General features: G+C 28.1%; 1 protein-coding gene across 1 annotated transcript in view; it reads right to left on the reverse strand.

Annotated features, from left to right (window-relative positions):
- Window positions 1-285: 285 nt before the first annotated feature.
- LOC136978908 (sister chromatid cohesion protein PDS5 homolog B-like) overlaps window positions 286-20,495 on the reverse strand; it is a 134,645-nt gene continuing 114,435 nt past the window's right edge. Inside the window, exons 30-34 of the mRNA XM_067274744.1 lie at window positions 18,938-20,359; window positions 7,653-7,755; window positions 7,243-7,353; window positions 3,238-3,370; window positions 286-692 (exon numbers count right to left, since the gene is read on the reverse strand). Of these exons, the coding sequence (XP_067130845.1) occupies window positions 7,740-7,755; window positions 18,938-20,359 (1,438 nt within the window). The 3' untranslated portion in view covers window positions 286-692; window positions 3,238-3,370; window positions 7,243-7,353; window positions 7,653-7,739. The remainder of the gene's footprint in view (window positions 693-3,237; window positions 3,371-7,242; window positions 7,354-7,652; window positions 7,756-18,937; window positions 20,360-20,495) is intronic.

Consider the following 20,495-nt stretch of genomic DNA (forward strand, 5'->3'; position numbering starts at 1 on the left):
TTTCTTAACAATATTCAGATTTGTTAATGTTTTTGTTGTCTTAATATATAATGAAAATAGATTTGAAAAAATTTTTATGTCAATTTATATATATATTAAATATTTTGTTCGTACGAACTTCTAAAATGGTATTATAACTTCTAACATAGCAAATAATTATTCTACAAACTAATATCAAAGAAATTTTATATATGTTTGGTCTAGAATAAGTAATTTTACAATAAAAACACATCAATTTAAACAAACTTAATATTACAGAAATTAAACTTAATTCAATCAGCACAGTTTTAAATAAAACTACTTTATTGACAAGTGTAAAAATCCAGTCTTTAAAATCACATGCTTTCTTGAAACATATTAGGCTGATGGTGTACATGATGTTTGGCTTAAATATTCCAATAATGAATTAATGATCTAACTGCAACATCCAAACAACTAAAACATTTTCCCACACCAATAACATGACATTTGATGTATTATGCAATGATTTAATTAACATTTTCACTTAAGCTGGAAAAAATTGGATAAGTAACCAAAATTTAAAATTTTTTTACAGATTTCAATAACATATTGGAATAATTTTTTTACAATGAAATACATTAGCACCAGCAGCATCTTCAACAATGTGTTGATGTAAATGAAGAGCTTATTGAGTTTATAGAATTTTATTTCTGTTTTGTACTCCTTTGGACCTGAAATAATAAAAGTTATAAATAAAAATTAAAATTTTAAAACATCATTTTTTACTAAAAAAAAAAAAAAAAAACAGTTTCAAGTGTCTCAGCATGTTGTAAGGACATTTCATCTGTTAAACATGAAACATCAAAATAAACCAAAACACAACTGATCACAGGCAAATTCTAGTTGCACTGAAACTAACTTTAATGAATTCATGATAATAGTTGGGAGAAAAATGTTACAGAATACTATTAACTTAAACACTAAATCTATAATTAATTAATAAGAGCATTTACTAGTGATGTAACGAATAGTATATTCGGCTTGATTAACGCACGTACGAAAATTGGCATGCAAACCGCATTATGGCAAAGATCACGCACCGTGCTCTCTATTGGCCCGCTGTCACTATGATTTTTTCTTCCAGTAGGTCTAAATTATTTAAATTATAATTATTAATTAAAGTTAATATGAGATGGAGCCTAACGTCTACCTCTAGTGCCAAATTGGTTTATAATTTATGTAATAGCCGTAAATAGCCCGATATGATTCGGCAGTTAAGTTATTTTATTTGCAATCGATCATTTTAACTCTTTAATTAAGCACTAAAATTTTGTTTTTACTACGTATTTGTAGACTGAATAGTACCCTAAGGATATATTTTAGTGGGGACATACGGTCTAGTTTCTCCCCAGTTGTGGAACAGTTCAAATATATTATTGGGGGGTTTCTATTTGTGAAGTTTTGTGATATTTTGTTGCTATTGTTTTTGTCAATATTTTAAAAATTAACATGATTTCAAATGTTATCTTTTGCATATAATGAGAAATGCTCATTCTTTGCTTTATATATAAAATAAATTATATATTAGTTACTCATCTTCTAGAAATAGATAAATATTTCTTTCATTAAATACGATAAGTTTCAATAAAACATTTCGTAAATCATTTTAAAATATTGTAAAAAAATATTAAAATATACGTGAATATGAATATAACATAATTAACTAAACAATAACATTAATGCCTGATACATTCTAACCTACACGCCATCAATGCCATAAGATATCGGGCTAGATAAAGGCTATATTATTATTTAATTACAAAATAATTTAATACTAGAGTTAGATGCTATTTCTTATTAACTTTAATAATTATAATTTAATGTTCAGCATTAATAAAAGTTACCAAAATGATTAATTTACTGTGTTTTTGTTATTTCTTACTCCTGTTTTCAGGTATTCGGTATTTGGCCGAATAGTGATTTAAATATTCGGTATTCGACTGAATACCAGGTAGTAACCAAATATTCATTACATCACTAGCATTTACTCATTTCTCATCATTTGTTTAGGGCTATAAACAAAAATACTACTACTTTAGACTAGTAACATAACTATGGGATAAGGGAAACTAAGTTAACCCACTCATCAAAAACATTTTGTAAACAATTATTATTGAATTTATTTTTATGTATATAATATAGAAAGAAATTCAATAATGATTGATTAGATATACAATAAAATTTTAATTTTCTATGCTTTATGATTTATTTTAAATGCATATAATCCAGCCCTTAGTAATGAGTAGACAGATCACAATATTGTAAAATAAAAATCAAAAGTAATTAAAAAATTTCACCAGTATACCATTTCTAAAATTTTTTCAATTTCCAGAGGAATTAAAACTTTCAGAGTTGTCCATATATAGTGTGTTTGTTTCTACTGTTGTCTTGTAAAACAAACATTAAAAGTACAATAAATGCTAAGTTATTATATTAGAAACATGCTATTGTTTGTAAATCAGACCTCATGCAGTTACTTATCTTTTTACAATTTGGAATTTTAGATCATTCACTTTCATCACAAGATTTATAAGACAATTTCGCATATAGGACGAGGTGTGACTTTAAAGATCAAAATAAAGAAAATTAGATTTATTTCGTTTAATCACAAATAAAATATCAAATGCATGTAAATGCACACATTGTCCTGCAAAAATTACTGGCATTTTAAACTTTAAGGAAAAATCTTGTAAAATTGACATCCTAATTTGTTCATGTAAACCTGGACAATTGGAACTTTTTTGCCAATTCTTAACAGTCAAATCCACTCTCTGTTGATTACACTTAAGTTTCTCTGAATTCTGATTTCCAAATAATCCTATGTTTTCATATAGAAATGGATTAAAACTTATATCAGACTCCTGTGTAATTTTGGATTTTCAATTTGGAATTCATTTCCAAAGTTTTGTTTTTCCTATTGCTCTTTACTCCTAAACAATTCAAATAACCTAGATAAAATACTTCTGTTTTTAAACACCAGAGGGTGAGCGTCTAGATAAAAAATGCAAATACACAGTTCACAAAAATTATTGCAAAAACTCAAAGAATCCTTCACTCGTGCGTATAGGATGACCTAGGTTTTTGAAGCAGTGAAAAATGAATAAAAACCTTGTCTTATATGCGAGTAAATATGGTATATATTTTGCATATTATGCTTAAATTTTTAAGAATTTTGTCAAATTAAATATAAGTAAAAGATCTGTAATAATTTCTTACATTTGATTTCAGCATTCTTGAGGTTAAACTGGATGATCTGATGGCTTTATTTATAAGAGAAGCAGTTGAATTTTTTCTATTTATTACACTAATTTCCTTATTTCCCACTGAAGATTTTTCTGTTTTTATCTTTCTACAATAAATTATAATAATATAAAACATTAACTATAAAATTATTGTTACATTATAATTTAATAATTAATAATAAATTTAACTAAACATTTATCATTGAAAAAAATAGAATTAATCTCTAAGTATTAAACTAAAATTGAATCCACACATTTAATTAATGAACAGAGAGAATCAGATTATTTCAAGTTAATATGAAATTTTTGATCCATAAAGAAAAGTAACTTGTGAAGTATAATCAGAAAGATTATACTTCACAAGTTACTTTTCTTTAAAAGAAATATTTCTATTGCATCAATAATCTTTTGGCTTGGGACAAAAAAATTAAAAGCACTAACTCTATTTTGTAAAAACAGATCAAGAGAGCTATGGATAGAATATATTGCTTGCAAGAAAAGTTATACTAATCTAATAAAAGCAAAAGAAAAAGTTATTTTAACTCAGTGAATAAAAAGTTACAATCCAGCAAAAATACTTCCTTTTTTTGGTCAATCATTAAAAAATATCGCCCAAGAAATATAGTGGAGGAAGACGTTTCTATTGTTTTTCACCTGGTTGTATGAATTTTTCATGGAGAGGTCAAAGGGAATGAGGATTAATTTGTATGAAATTGACCTGAAGAGTTTGGAAGAGGTGGAGGGTGAGGTGCTGAATCTGCCTATCCAGGGAGTGGAAATAGCAGAGACTATTGGTAATTTGAGAGAGAAAACAGCAGTGGGTCTTGATTTGATTCTGGTTAGTTTTTAAAACAGCTGTCAGATGAAGCAATGACCTTTTTGCTCTTAGTTTTAGTTATATCTACAAAGTGGAACCTTTCTGGATCTGTGGAATTCAGTATACCTCCAAATGATTTATAAAAGGGGGACAAGTCAAATCCTAGTAATTATAGACCAATTGCTATTTTATCAATGCTTAGGAAAAGTTTTACAGGTGTATTGGCAAACAGATTTGAATGGTGGATAAGAGAGAACCATTTGAACTCTCCTTTACATTTGCTAAGAGAAGTGGTATGAAAATAGCAATTTTTATGCTGTTGCCAAGTGTCCAAATCCATCTATTGAACAAAAGCAAAGTTTATGTTGCATTTTTGGATCTGGTAAAAGTTTTTGACTCAATATCAACAGTGGTGTTAAGTAACAAATTAAAAATGTATGGTGCAGGAGTCAATTTCATAAGTGCAATTAAATCTCTCTTTGGCCATTACTCAATGATAATTAAATGTGGAAAGAATATATTTCTACTATTTGACATTTCATTACAGTCTTTTACAGGTTGACCCACTGTCACCATACCTATTTAATTTCAAGACTCATGACATAGATAAACAGTTTATTACAGAGGAGGATGGATTCATAGTGGAAACTCTGATAATTCACTCAATCCAATATGAAGATGATGTGGTCCTAATTTCTCCGACTAAAATTGGATGATGAAGAAAGCTAAGTCAGATACAATGTTATTTTTCTCAATTAAGAATGAAAATTAATCCCACAAAAACAGAAATTTTTTAATATTTTGAAAGAGTGGTCGACTGGCTAAACAAGACCATGACTTTTACATACTAAATAATAATTTACTGGTTGTTGATGAGATTTATTATTTGGGAATACAGTTTACTGTTACTTTATCATTTAAAAACCATTTTAAACATGTTAAGAATAAAACTGTCAAAATAATAAATAATCTATTTACAGTCAATTCCAATTGTGTAAGCCTGGACTAGATAGGAATTTTTTCACCATTCATTTTTATAATTTAAAATATTTATATAAAATTTAAGTGTTAAACTCTTCCCAGCAAAAAAATTTTTAAATTTAAATTTTCCCTTCCAACATTAAATGTTGGAGGATATGACTACACCTTCCTCCAGGTTTGTTTCCTTTCAGGGGTGACACATCTCTGAGTTCCCCTGAAACTGAATGGCACAAATTTGTGCATTGGACATAGACTTTAATATTACCAAAAAAGAACTTGAGAAGTGAGGGGGAGGACCCCCAAAACAAAAGAAAGGAATTGATGACGACAAAAAAGTTCACCTATCACCTCAAGTTCATTCATTCATTCGTCACCATCTAACGTTTGCCATCTTGTTGGTTGCTTGCCTCGACTCTCTTGGAAGGTTTATCCTGTCATTCAACTATCTAAGACATCAGCCAACTTATTCTTGAAGGGATTTACATCAACCTACTTGCTTTCAAGCTAACCAACATCTAAGAATATTCTACTGACACCAGACCCATCTATAAAATCATCAGAACATCTTCAACACCATTGTTCACTCCCCCCAAAGTCCCACAAGAAAAAGTTCCACCTCTTCGGAAATTCTAAGTCCAGGTATTTATCATTTTGCATCCTATTGCAAACTCTCTCTCTTGTGGTTGGGGATCCGCTTAACTTGCTTAAGGTTGCTATTGATATGCTATTATAAATTTAAACTGCTATAATTGAAATCCTATATGCATATAAGTGTAAATATCTATATGTAATAGATATTTAGTTAGTTATATCTGTAGTTGAGTGCTCTTCTTTTGGGTACATTGTCTCTCAGACCTCCTCCATCCTGAATCCAACTGCATACAAATGTGATCACTCGCACATGAAACCAACATCTAACGACCATTGCAATTTCTGTGTCCCTACAGGTGCAGTGGTGTCAGTCCTGACATGGCTTCTTGACATGGTGCAGACCCTATGGTCACAACTGTATTAAACTCAATATGCTATGTTCTTCCACTGTGGGGAATTGATTTGTTAACCCACCTTGAAAAAATTCAATTAATTTACATATGGAAATTATATTGTCTGGACAGAGCAGTTCCAGGTTATGCTATGTGCCATGACACAAATAGACTAAGGCTAGAGTCTTTTAGATGATAAGGATCATAAAATTTTATAAAAGAATTACTTACACTAATAACATCGCAATTAATTCTACTTTGGATGAGCTTAAAAAAATATATAAGGTAAAAAGGAATTATCATAATAATTGGTTTAACAAATTTAGTTTATTATTAGCTAGATTTGGATTTCACATGTTTTATTTGATCTTTTGGAAGATGACTGGAATTATGGATTTTCTATTTTAGTAGAAAACATGTTTAATAGTGTATTGGACTAAGAGAGGAACAAATTATCAAATTCAAAATATCATCCATGGTATGTAAATAATTAGAATTTTCCTCCATCAAGCAGCTTTATAAATTTTCAAATTCCACACACAATAGAAGAGGTTTTACATGCATTTAAGATTAAACTGTTTTTACTTATTAGTGGATAGGTATTATTTGTATATCAAACATAGTTTGTGTAAATTATGTCAAGAACAATTTTCAGTTTATCATCTGATTTGTTCATGTTTGGGCAGTGAAAAGCTTAAAACTGTATACATTCCAAATTGTATTCTATTTATTTATTTGTGGTTTAGGCCCTTTACCACTCAGAGAGCACAAAAAGGCCAGGAATTTATACATTGTCATACTGTAAATAAAATAAATTTAACAAGACTCTATTTCAAATGACTCCTATTATGATAGTAAGACTGTATAATTTCTTCACCAAATATACTACTCTGCAATAAGATTAGCAAAGAAACCAATGATTGGCCTGTTTGGCAGTTTATAGCCATCCTTTACATAATAGGGAAAATTTTTATTTATTTTCATAGTCAAATTCTAATTTATAGATTTCTTTGTTTTTTATGACTATTTAGAGTTCCCCTTGTAACAGGATTAATTCCTAAATATGCTAATAAATGATTTGATTTTTCCTTTTCTTTTATTTCTGGTCAATTGTATACATATATAAACAAACCAGTATTATTATTATTTACTTATTCAGTTTAAACATCTAATTGTTACTTTATTTTTTAATGCTTACTTATATCTTTGATTTCCAGTTTGCCTATTAGATGATAACAAAGGTGATCGTACTTTTTGAAATATCAAATCATCATCTCTAGATTTTCTCATTTTCCTCTTCCTTGATGCTCTGTTAAAAAAAAAATTATTAAATAATAATGATTATTTTCAAACTTTTTAATACCAATAAATAGAATTTAAAATATTTCATTTTTCAAATAAATTCATTTTTATTTCAAAATTAGCAGTATTCAAAAAAATTAAACTATCATTTCTAAATTCTGTTATGGAAATATAATTATTAATTTGTGTTATAACAGTTTAACAACACATTGCTACTGAGCAATAAATTTCTGTATCATTGAAATGTCTTGCACTAAAATCTTGATAAATATAACTGTCTGTAAAATTATCAATAAAACAACTTACTTTGCAGCTGCTGAAAGACGTTCAGATTGTCTGATTGGTAAATTATGAGAATATGATTTTGGATTAGGTGATATTGGATCCGGTCGTTTATTTTGTCCGTGTTCTAAAAAAAAAAAAAACAACAATTATTAACACTTCTCTTTATAATGCATAAATAATTAAAATACTTTAAAATGTAACTAAATTACTCTTGACATATACCTATGTATAATTCATTTAAATTATTCAACTAAAAATTATAAAAGATAGAATAATAAATATTTTCAGTTCTTTTTAATAATTACGTTGGGATCTTGTTATACAGGGAAGTGATATACATGAAGTAATGCTTTTGCAGATGGTGAATGGCTAGGTTAACCCACTCCTAGTGCCACTAAATCTGAATCAGTAAATCATGTTTTTCCAGTTTCTGGCATTCTGAACACACAGAACTACTGAATGCTACTCATTGGTGAATTTCCTGGTTTGCATGTACTTGATAAAGTATAATAAGATTTTTCTCTGTATATTCAAAGTATCTCTGAGAAGATTCATGGAAAGTTAGCTTTGTTTTTTATTTTTGGACTGCAATGGACAAAGCCAAGTTGTAGATTAACATAAACTTGTAGTTAATACTATGTAACAACAACTTAAGTTATTGTTATATAGTATATATTTATTGTCCATTATAATATTGTATTTGACATTTAATCATTATACTTTGCCATTAGCAAATGCAACTGATTGTATCCAAAAATTTTTTAATACACCAGTTTCAGTCATCATAAGGCAAAAGTAATACCAAACACCAAACATATGTATGTTGTTATATATATAAGTCAAGAGATTACAAATTGGGGACTAACTAAATTTTGTAATTATAGATTTTAATCTTTCATTGTACTGCTTTAAAATGAATTGTTTAATTTCTTTCCTAGGTTTGTGAATATTATTTTTTAACTATTAAATGTCATGAATCTTAGCTGGGATGTAAGAATGTACAATAACAGGGACTAGTGTATTTACTTGGTGAAGGGATTAATGATGAATTTTTGACATTACCACCACTGTGCATTACTAAAAAAGGGCTCTTAAACTTTTTAAAACTTTCAAAGCATCAATTGAATACTGCACAACACCTGGGCCAAGATAGGCAAAATGATCTGTACAAATAAATATTAATATAGAAAAAAGGCAAATTGATAAGACATATGATGATTAAATAAAGATATGATTTATTCAATTTTTGTTATTAAAAAGCTTAGCAAATATTAGACAAAGAAGATTCTAAGGGTATAAAATTGTACTGTTGCAAACTGAATTATATAGTTAATTTGTAAGATAATAAGAACAGGTTTTATTACATATTTTTTAAGTGAATTGAATTTTAAAAAAAATCAAGTTATATTTTGACTGATTACAGTCTAGTGATATACAGTTTGTATCATATTTGTATAAAATCAGTGATCCCAGTCTTTCCAATTAGGAGATCTCACTAATGCATCAAAAGCCACCTCTGGCAAATGTTAGAGTGAATTGCAGGCCTAGGAGTGCTATTTCCCCTTTGAAAAAGTGAGAAAAGTGAGTTGAAGTACAGAAAAAGTGAATAAAAAGTGAGTGCAATAGTGACAAAACAAAGTGAAAACACAGAAGGAAAACTCAGCAAAACAGCAGTAAAAATTGTTATTTCTTTTTATTCTGTTATGGTTAAACACATTTTAAAAATTTCTGTATATACTGTAATATAGTAGCCACTCGTTATATCGCGTTTTTTTGGTCCCCTAAATTTTAAAAGCATTTGAGTCAATTAATTTTAAATTACCAATTACCACTGAATTTCTATTTGCAACGAAATACGAGAAAGAGCTAAATATGCAGAACAGGTGGATAGATCGATTGTCATTTGTTTCCTTTTGATATAAAAGTTGTTTATTTATTAGTTTTAAGTACAGTCTCCTCATTTACAAGTTTCTGTGAATTCGAAATTTCATACATTTATGTGAATTAACGGTATTGCGTCAATTCACATAAAGGTGTGAAATTTCGAATTCACCGCATAACGTGTAAGGAAAAGATCTCTAATTCTGAACGAAAACTTCTAAAATTTTTATACAGTAGTAACTTCATTTTGCTTTTTAGAGAATTTTTACTCTGTAATTTTATAAGTTTTGATGTTCTATTATATATTCAATATTCATTTTTTTTTAAATTTTCAATTACAGCATTTATAATTTTTATTGAAAAATATAAACTACACGAATTTCTAATAAGCGATTTATATAGTACTGTATAATAAAATCGCAATTGATGTTTTGTTTTTATATCGACAGTATTTGTCTTTCAATGTCATTGTTAAAGAAACAATGCTAAATGGGCGTTCATGGTTTCGATGTTTACGTAAACGTCAATTAATTCGATATAACCTACGAATAAAATTCAGGATTGAAAAATTAAGCTTATTTTATATCAGAAACACTTGCTGATGAAAGAACAGAGATTCCATAGCATGTATAATCTGTTTAGTAAAAGCCCAGAATTTTTATTACTCGGTTATATCGCGTTTTTTTTTCTGTTTCCCGATAACCAGTGGCTTCTGTATTTCCAGTAAACCATGAATACTTGAAAAGTCTTTGGCTTCTGTAAATAATCAGTCATGAAAGATGATGTTCTTTTATTAAGATTATTCTGCATGTTATCAACTTCCTTCTATTTCGCTTCCTCTTGCTTTTGAACACTTAACACTAATAAGCATCACACGTGCTGCTTGTACTTCATTCATGTTCTTGCTGTTAATAGCCTTCTCCAGTTTTTTTGTTTGCTGCTTCTAACAAAACTTAGACTGTCGCATGTATTTCATTTTCTTCTACATTTTTCTGGTTTAAACTCAGTTGCCGTTCCATAATCTTCATGTTACGAACAGCTTTCTTTTGTTGTTCTTCAAAACATTTCTGTGCTCTTTTTTCCGTTTCTCTTATTCTTTTAACTTCTTTTCATTTTCCAATCGTTCTTGATAATTTCTATGCACCGAGGAAGCTAATTTCAGTCGTCCTTTGCAATAGGTACAAGGTGTGGGCTTTGGTCATACATGTTTAGTCCCTCCTTAACAATCAAAAGTGAATTAAGCATTCTTTCCAACACTGATGCTCTATCAGGAGAAAGTGCCCGGCATAAAATTGATCCTCTCATTCATGGGAACGGGATTTTCGATGCTGATTTCACTAATTTGGCTATTCTCGGATATTTATCATTATCAGAAACTGTTTATTTTTTAATGCTTCGAGATGTGTAAATATTGATTTCCAAATAAAATAATAAATCTGAAATAAATATACTCCAAATAATATAAGTAAAATAATATTTTATTAATGATTTCATAAATAACAAAAAACTTTTTCCTGCAGATGAATAAAAACCAACATCGTTGCAAAGTTGTTAACCTTTGGGAAGCGTGTGAAAATCTTTCTCACAAGCAATTACGTGTTGTACTTTTTACAACACTTCGAATATTTTAATTTATTTGGTAAATTTTATATGTAAATATGAATTTACATTTTCGTTTACTTTTTTAGTCTCTCAATTAATGCACAATTATAATCGGCATAAGAGAAGATTAAAAAATGGATATTTCACAAGCAAAGTAATCACACATTTTATGAAAATAACACTTACTATATGGAATAATTATACTTGTAGTCAATTTAAACATACATTTATGGGAAGATGTAGATGTGATTTAACGTTAACAATATGCTATGAAATCATTAAAGTAATTTTATTAAACTCAAGTTTATGAAATTATTTAAAGATAAATCAAGTAAAAAAATATTTTTGTAAACGACAACTCCATAACACGATTGTTAATTAAAACCAAATAATCTGCCAAATTATTGGGCTATAACCAGGATAACTAAATGGTCAGAAACGAAATCTTTTTTAGTGGTAGGAGGTTACGCTACTATCTCGTGTTAATTTTAATAATTATATATTTTGAATTTAAAAGCGGCAGCAGTGTTGTCAGCTTGAGAGATTAATCCCTCTGCGTAATGTGCTTTCCCCTGCAAAAGGACTTTAGTGATTTTCTTAGAAAACAGCCAAAACTGCAGGGATGCTTAGAATACTTATTTTTAAACTCTGTAGAAGGAAATGCAATTCGGATAAGGTAGATTTTGGCGAATAATGAAAATATGGCATGAGTACATAACTTTACTCAACACTGGCTTCTGAATTTGTAATGAGAGGGATTTTTTAAGTGCATAAAAGATTTTTTTAAATACGTTAAATAAATTTTTGTTTTCTATAACCTAACGACACTGAGCGGGCAGTTGCAATTTTGAGTCTGCTCAGGGCCGCGTATTTTCTTCTAAAAAATTCTATTCTGATAGTCCGATAATTCGGCAATTCGTTTGGCTTTAAAATTATTTTTGGTTTGCCCCACATCTTAATTAAGCACGTGAAAATGACCAAAAAAGTGAGAAAAGTGAGAAAATGACCTGAAAAGTGAGAAAAGTGAGGATACTTCAGAAAAGTGAGTACAAGTGAGAAAAGTGAGCGACTCCGAGGCCTGGAATTGCTGAAAAAAGTGGAATGAGGAATAGCCTCCTTCCTTTCTGGCAAATTTTTGTTTTGTAAATCAGGATTGCATTTTAACCTTTAAACACCCATCATGCCAATGTATCGGCTTTATAATTTACTGTTAAAATGTCTAACATGCTGATACATCGGCTTTTAAAAAATCTCATAATTTTCCATTGTGACATTTCTAAGAAGAATGTGTTGACTGGTGGAAGGACTGGTGAAAAATTCTTTGACTTTTTCAAAAATAGTCACCATTTTGTTTTCATTTCTCATCCTGCACAGAGTGTTTTCCTTGTTTCTTGAGGTCATACATTCTAGTTTACTTTGCTTATTTTATTTAATATATTATTCTAATATTAGTTTGTTAATTTTTATTTATTATATAGGTTTGAAAACCCTTTAGCTGCAAAGATAAAAATCAGAAACACTCAATGTAGAGCAGAGAAATTTTTGATTTTTGTGTAATTTTTTACATTATATTTTGCTAAAAATCATGCTATATTCTATCTGTTTTTTCTGTCAGAAATATATCACAGTTTACAAGCATAATAAAAGTTTTAAAAAATAATTTTTTTTTGTGTTTTCAGATCTGGAATTTAAAAATACCCAGATGTATAAAAAGTAATTACTTTTTATACATCTGGTTACTTTTATATATAATAATTAAATATATCTATTTCATTTCAAATAATTAAAGCTGGAAAAATGAAGAAAATAATGATTTTATAGCTTATTTATACATTATGACATTGATGACACAGCAGGAAGAAAAGTATGGCTTTCAAGGGTAAAGTCCTACCCCACAATTCAGAGCTGAAGCTTATTTGTTTAAGAAAAGCCAATCCACATAAAAACTACTAATCCAAGCCTACAAGACGTTTATAGAAGAGGTTTAACAACCAATAATTCACAAGTTATCCTATAAACTTATGATTGAAAAGAGTTTCGCAGCAAAATTTGTGGACACTGAAAAATAACAAAAAACATTATTTGCTAAAATAAAATCAGTCAATACATATAATAGCCTATCTATGCTTAAAATGCCATCAACTGGAATATGACCAGTCCAAATAGATAACAAATTTGTGCACAAAGAAACTTCACTTTTCAAAATAAAGATTTTTCTATATGTGGTGTGGCTAGAAAATAACAGGATTGTGACAATAGTCGCACATGAAGCTAAGTGAGTGGGCAGGTAAATGACCTTGAACAAGTTAGAACAACCACAGCAAGTCTCAACTTGCTAATGCTATTAGATTGCTGCGAGTGGATGTGTTGTTAGTGCATGTTGAAAAATGGCCAGCTTAAAAGAGGAGCTGCGTACCAACCTAAAATTTTTGGTGAAATTGAAGAAAACTGCCACTAAATCTTTGCACCTGCTACATGAAGCATACAGAGATGGTTTTTTGACTATGTTGTTCCCAATATTCTAAATAATTTTAGTAAATTGATTTGATATTGCATTAAATATAACTCCTAGTTAAATGATTATTTCATTCTTTACGCTTGATGTAAAAATTGATAATTATATATTTGCAGAATTTCTTTCTATTACACATTACAGTAGACCCCCCCTATAACACGGCAGAAAAGTTCCGTGTTATAGGGGGGTATACTGTATATTGTAGAAGAATTCCTTGCAAATCCTTGGATTCTAATTCTTTTTCTCAGTACATGAGGCTGTACCAAAAGTAATAATCAACATCAAATCAAAAATAAACCATTTCCATAAAAGAACACTATATATATTATATAGTGTTCAATATATATATATAGCTGATAGTGACAACAATAATCTTACTCTGCAATATTAAATGACATCACTTGCATCAGCCATATTGTATCAATGTAATATGAAAAAATGAAAATGAAAATCAACATCATATTATTTTGAGTCTGCAATAATTAAATTCCTCATCCCTCCACAAGAGTAATAAAAAATAAATGTTTGCAAAGCAAAACTGCAAGCTGTAACTAACCCTGGGCAATTCAGAAACAAACAATTAATGATTCCAACAAACTGTAGAGGTGATGTATAAGTTTAAAATTGACAAATAAAAACAGGGCATATTTGTTTATTTCAACATTAAATGATGTCTTGTTGTTAATGTGGATAAATGTAAACCCACAAATCCACATTCATGTAATTTGAAAAAAAAAAAAAAAATGAAAATTATATTTAATCATATTTCAAGAAAAGAATTTTGTAGTTATTATTCTTATTGTATTGTGTTTGCAACCTCAGCATTTCAGTTGTATTTTCTAGGGTTTCTCTAACGGGATCCCAGCTGTTTTTTAACCTGGGAAATATCCCAAGAAATTCTTCTCATCCCAGGAAATCCTGCAAATTTCTTAAAAATTCACTTTTTTTCTTATTTTGTATTAAGGTTGAGGAAATTTTGCAAATAAAAAGTATAATTAACTAAAACTGTCTAAATGCATTTGTATTTATTAATTTTAAGCCTGTTATTAGTTTTTCATATTTTTGCTTATTACGGCACATCACAGATTGTCAATAATCAATATGTAGCCTATTTATGGCAGGATTCTGAAAATTCTTTACTTGTAATATTTGAAATAATTGTGTTTATGCTGTTTTAATTTTTAACCATGCCCAGTAGCTTCAATAACTGCATTATACCAGGTTCTGCAAATTGGGCAAGGATACAAATGAGCTTGAAGTCTGTAAGTATGAAGTTTTTCTTTATAAACCTGATTATTAAAGCCAAACAAACTGCCGAATTATCGAGCTGTAAGCTTAATGCCGCTATTAAAGCAGTCAAGGTAGACAAATCAAGAATACTAGAGAGCAAAAGAAGTACTACAATCTGGAAAATGAACTAGAACTCTTCCAGGCTACAGGTGAAAAAACACAACACCTGTCTTCTCTTAAATGCATTAAAGATGATTCCACCCACATGAATTGAATCGGAAAGGACATTCTTAATAGCAGGATTTTTCTTTAGTAAAATAAGAATCAAACTGAGTGATTGGAGTATTGGCCATGTTTACTTTTTAAAATCTTATAAAAATTTACAATAATATTTTATATTATTGTAAATTTTTGATCTAAGTTCATTTTTTGTTTGATTTTCAACTCAATTCAAAGGCATTTTTTTGTTGTTGTTGTAAGCAGTTTCCAACAAACTTTAATAAATTTTTTCTGTTTGTGAAAATTTCTACATAATTTAAAAGTAATTTTTTATACATATTTTACATAGCATTATTAATATTATTACTTTGGAGGTTGCAGGACGTATTAAATCTTATTTTTCATTTTTAAGTAACTTAAGATTTATTTTATATCTTATACCTGCTCTGCTTTCAATTTATACATAAAAGTTAAAATAATTTAGCAATTTTTTATTGTGAAAAGATTGTCAATATCAAATCAAAAATGATGATAAAAGATCTTACAAGATGTATGATTTTGAATAATCTATATGATTATTCAAAGCATCCACCTTATTGCTTAAAGTTATTTCTATAATGGATAAAGCTGACAATTTATTTAATATCTTAGACAATTTTTCTGTCACTTTTAATGGACAGAAAAATTCTTTAATTATCCGAACCTTAAACTAATAGTTTAAGGTCCCTTTCTATCACTGAAGTGACAGGAAGAAGTGTCACTTTAACAGAAAAAAGAAGCCAAGGTTGACAGAGCTCATTTAAGTTTCTAAAACAAACGATGATATTTATTTATTTTGACTGCTTTAGTTTTAGAACTTTAAACTGCCTCCAATAAAAACCTATATATATTTTGTGTGTGCACACACCTATTTTGCATTATATCTCAGGACTGTAAAAACCAAAAATTTTAAAATTTGGCAGAGTTATTTCTATAATGTATTCCCACTGATAGTTGTTTGAAAAACACTGCAGTAAGGAAATAAAATCAAAATTTTTCTAATAGTGGCACCTCTATTTCTTTATCAATGTAAAGTTACTGCAATTTAGTATTTTTAGTAATATATGTAAGAAGTGTTAAGGCATTGTTCAGCATTATATTATGCTGCATCTGGGTCTATCAATGGTCAATAAATCACAGAACACTGTAGTTGGACAAAGGTTCCTGTCTCACCAATGGACTGTCACATAGAGTTTTCTGGGTTTTCTGTGTGTGTCTAATACGTAAACAGAGCCAGTCTCTTATAAAAAAATTTTTTCCAGATGGCCTTGGCAAAGGGTTGTATTTCTTTTCTATCAATCCATTTTGCAGCATCCCTGAAGTGTTGTTGTGGTACCCTGATTGAAAACTACTTCCTTACTGTTACACTTAAATATTTATATACACACATAAATACAGTACTCAAAATTGAAGTTTTTACTGATTTTTAATTTTGTTATACTAAAACAATTTTGAATAATAAATAAGTAATATATATGAAACAAGCAATTACTTATTATGACATTGTCACAATGCATGGTTGATTTTTATTTAATTTCAAATACATGCTTTTCACCTCAAATTAGTATTTTACCCCTGTACATCATACTTTCCTGCTAGCAATAGAGTCATGCTGGTCATCTATCAAACTCCTTTCAGAGAAAATTTTTGGATTGAAATAATGTGACTTTCAATGCAAACTGGAAGTTCGTATACAGTTAATCAGGGTGTCTTGACTTTAATCTAACTCCATTCTCAAGATTGAGGATAGACAAAAGACAGACGACAGTGGAAATTTATAGGTCTACAATTTTTTCAAATTGTAGACTAATAATAATAAGAAAAGAAATAAAAATCAACTAATGACTTATTGTTTTGCTGCTTAATTTTAATAGATTTGTTAATTTAAAACTTAAAAATGTTGAAAAATACAGTATATGTAATCCAGTAAATAAAATCCTCAGCTAAAATTTAGCATGTAAAAATATAAAATTGTTTCATAAATTAAAACATAGGACTAAAATAATTTGCAATAAATAGATCTATATAATTTTGAAATTCTTATTTTCAATAATTAACTTACACTCGTTTTAATCATATTCTCTTATTTGGAAATAAATTATAAATTTCTAGTTGACATCTGAAATATTTTCTTGTATAAGCTATCTTAGATCCAAAATAAAGTTATACATTTAAAGTGATAATGATGATAGTTACAAAATGTTAAACATTTTCAGTGATACTGTAAAAGAATAAAGGAAGATTTTAACTTGAAAATAGGAAAAAGTATTTGTTTAAGTAGACATTGATAGATATTTACTTGAACACACTAATCAAAATCAGAGTTTGATTATTATTACAGTGGTGCCTCATACTTCAAATTTAATTCATTCCAAGTCAACCAGCAAATACACATAATTTGTGTTATTTTTGCCTCAATAAATAAAACACACAAAATATGTATATAATAAAATGAAAACTGCATTTATTGGTCACCCACAGTGGACTTCTGATTTGAATTTTGAAGTGTTCAAAGTATGAGATACCACTTTATATTATTAATATTAAAAATAATTTTTGTCTTTTATTTTTAAGCCATTCTTTTATAAACTGTTTAAACACTGATTTTGGAATTTAGAAACTTTGAAAAAAGTTTCATAATTAACATTTAAATTATTTTACTCTATCCTCAAGTAGAATGCATACTTTAGTCAAGATAACTTGATGACACATCTTTTTTTTCAGTTGTATCAAATTAAAAAATATACATTTTACAAAAAAATTAATATTTTCTTGATTTAATATAGATGATTTAGTCCTAAAAAATTTAGAATGTCATCTATTTTATAACACACTTTAATCATATATATCATCATTCAGACAATTTCACATATTTAAGACACATGAAATTACATTGGGTAATGATATGCATAATACATTTAAAACAATGCTACTGTGGTCTGCAAAGTTTATTTATTACAGGGCAGTAATAAGATTTTACTTGAAATTACATACTTTTATATATTATTTTCCTTTATTTAAACACCTAGTATCAGGAGTGAACTAGAAATCAAAATTAGCCTAAAAAAATTACTTGAAAACTGTCCACAATATCATTTATCAAAATTATTACAACAAAATTTTGTTTTATTTTTCTTACTAAATTAGTCTAAAAATAAAATAAAAATAAAAAAATGCATTTGAACCCCCATTTTCTCCAATTCATAAATATTTCTATTTAATTTCACAAAAATAGTCTGCAAGGGACTGGAATGAAAAACTGGTCCATGAACACAAAGTTTGAGAAGTGTCATCATCATGTTTCATACAAGCAATAAAATTATGCACATTAATATTTCCTAATTTTGATAGTGTATGTCTCTGTTTTCTTTATTTTATATCTATGTACTTCAATACAATATGTGAATATTTTTTCATTCATTCTGAATGAATGAAAATAATAAATAATTTTTGATTTTTCCAGTTTTAATTTAGAAATGTAGTATAAAAGTTATTTAATTAATTATAAAATATTATCTAGTAAAAATTGTTTATCACAAGTCACCTTTAAAGTTAACTAAATGGAAATAAATTAAATAATAATAAAAACAGAAATTTCATAAAACAGTCTTTTTTCCAACTTTTACTGAATTAATTATAGTGTTTTTTAACATCAGTCAAAAATATTAAAGTAAGAGTTCATAAAAAATAATAATAATTACTTTTTTCATTTTATAGCTACAAATATTTTAAAATAAATTTATTATTAATTAAACAGTGATAATAATTATAATTAATTATAACAGATAATTTAAAAACTAAAATAAAATTTGCACATTACCTTGTATTTGAGAGTATTTTACTTGAAGCTTTAAATGAATTGTCTAGAGTTTGAAGATTTTTCATGAAAGCATTTTCTTTTTGAGTTGTATTAGATGAAGTACTAAGTTTCTTCTTTGATTTATTATTTAAAGATATGTCTTCTAATGAAGTTTCATTATGTTCAATATACCGAAGTTTTTCTGGTGAACAATGAAACAAATGAGTTTTAATATTACTAGTGTTTAATAATTTATCTTCTGAATTAGACTGAACTGACTCAGAAGATGGAACTTTTGAAGTAGGTAAAACTGGAGATTTCTCTGGTGAAGCACAAACAGATATAATAGTAGGTGACAATGTTTTACCTTTTCCTACATTATATTTAGGTGATTTATTTTCAGCTGTATATTGTGATGTTGATTTTAAAGAATATCTCTTATCAACAAATGATTTTCTAGCAGTTCTAGTCATAGGTGTACTTTGTAAAATCTTGTTGACTTCTGGAGACGATGAATTAGATAAAATTGTCTGTCTGTTATTATTTCCATTAGGACTGAGAAATGGTTTAATGGATGTAGATTCTTCTTGAAAAGGTTTTTCAGATTTTTTATTTGAATTATTTACATTTTTCAATCTATCTTCACATAAATGTGTTTCAGGTTCTTTAATATTTAATTTACAGTATCTATCTGTAGCTACTTTATCTACAATAATAGATAATTGTTTTGGACTTACATCATAATAAATAGAAGAATTTGATAAATTATCATTGCAAAGATTTTCACTAGATGTTTTTTGTGTAGTAGTAGTTTCATGTTTATTACTTATATCAACTTCAAAGGAATCATCATTTGAAGATAACTTGGAACTACTACTCAGTTTCCTCTTTCGCTGTGGCCTCTCATTATGTAAAGGAGAAATGGTATTATCATCTGTTGTAGAAGATAATGTTTCATTACAAAGTTCACTGGTATTGCTAAATAGCTTCTTTGGTCTTCCCCGTGGTCTCTTTGTTGGAGACAATTTTTTGGATGAAGCAGAAACTGAACTTTGATTAGAATCTGTAAAATTATTGGAATTGATATTTTTATCTTCTAAATAATTCAGTTTTTGTTGTAAAGAAGGCTGATTTTTGACTGAATTATCATCATCAGTTTGGTCTTTTGTTTCATCTCCTGATACTACTTTTTTATAGTCGTTTTCATCCTTGTTTTTGTTGTTAGAATTCTTTTTTCCTGGTGGTCTACCACGCGGTCTTTTAACAGTACTAGCACTAGAATTATTAGCCAATGTAGTCGATTTAGAACTTAACTTTGTTCCCTCTGCTATCTGAAATTTTCTTGGCCGTCCAGGAGAACGTTTAACTAATTGTTTTGAAGAAATAAGTCCATCATTAATTGTTTGCTTGGTGGCTTCTTTTACTGCCTTATTTTCTTTTTCACTAAATTTAAAATAAAATGAATTATTTAAATAATTTACTAAATATATCAAGCATTATCAAAAAACATTATTCATATGCATTATTAATTTATTTTATTACAATTTTATTTAAAGGCAAGTATTAATATTACTTTAAG

This window comes from Centruroides vittatus, unplaced genomic scaffold, assembly GCF_030686945.1.
Source record: "Centruroides vittatus isolate TY-2023 unplaced genomic scaffold, ASM3068694v2 contig_563, whole genome shotgun sequence".
Taxonomy (NCBI): Eukaryota; Metazoa; Arthropoda; class Arachnida; order Scorpiones; family Buthidae; genus Centruroides; species Centruroides vittatus.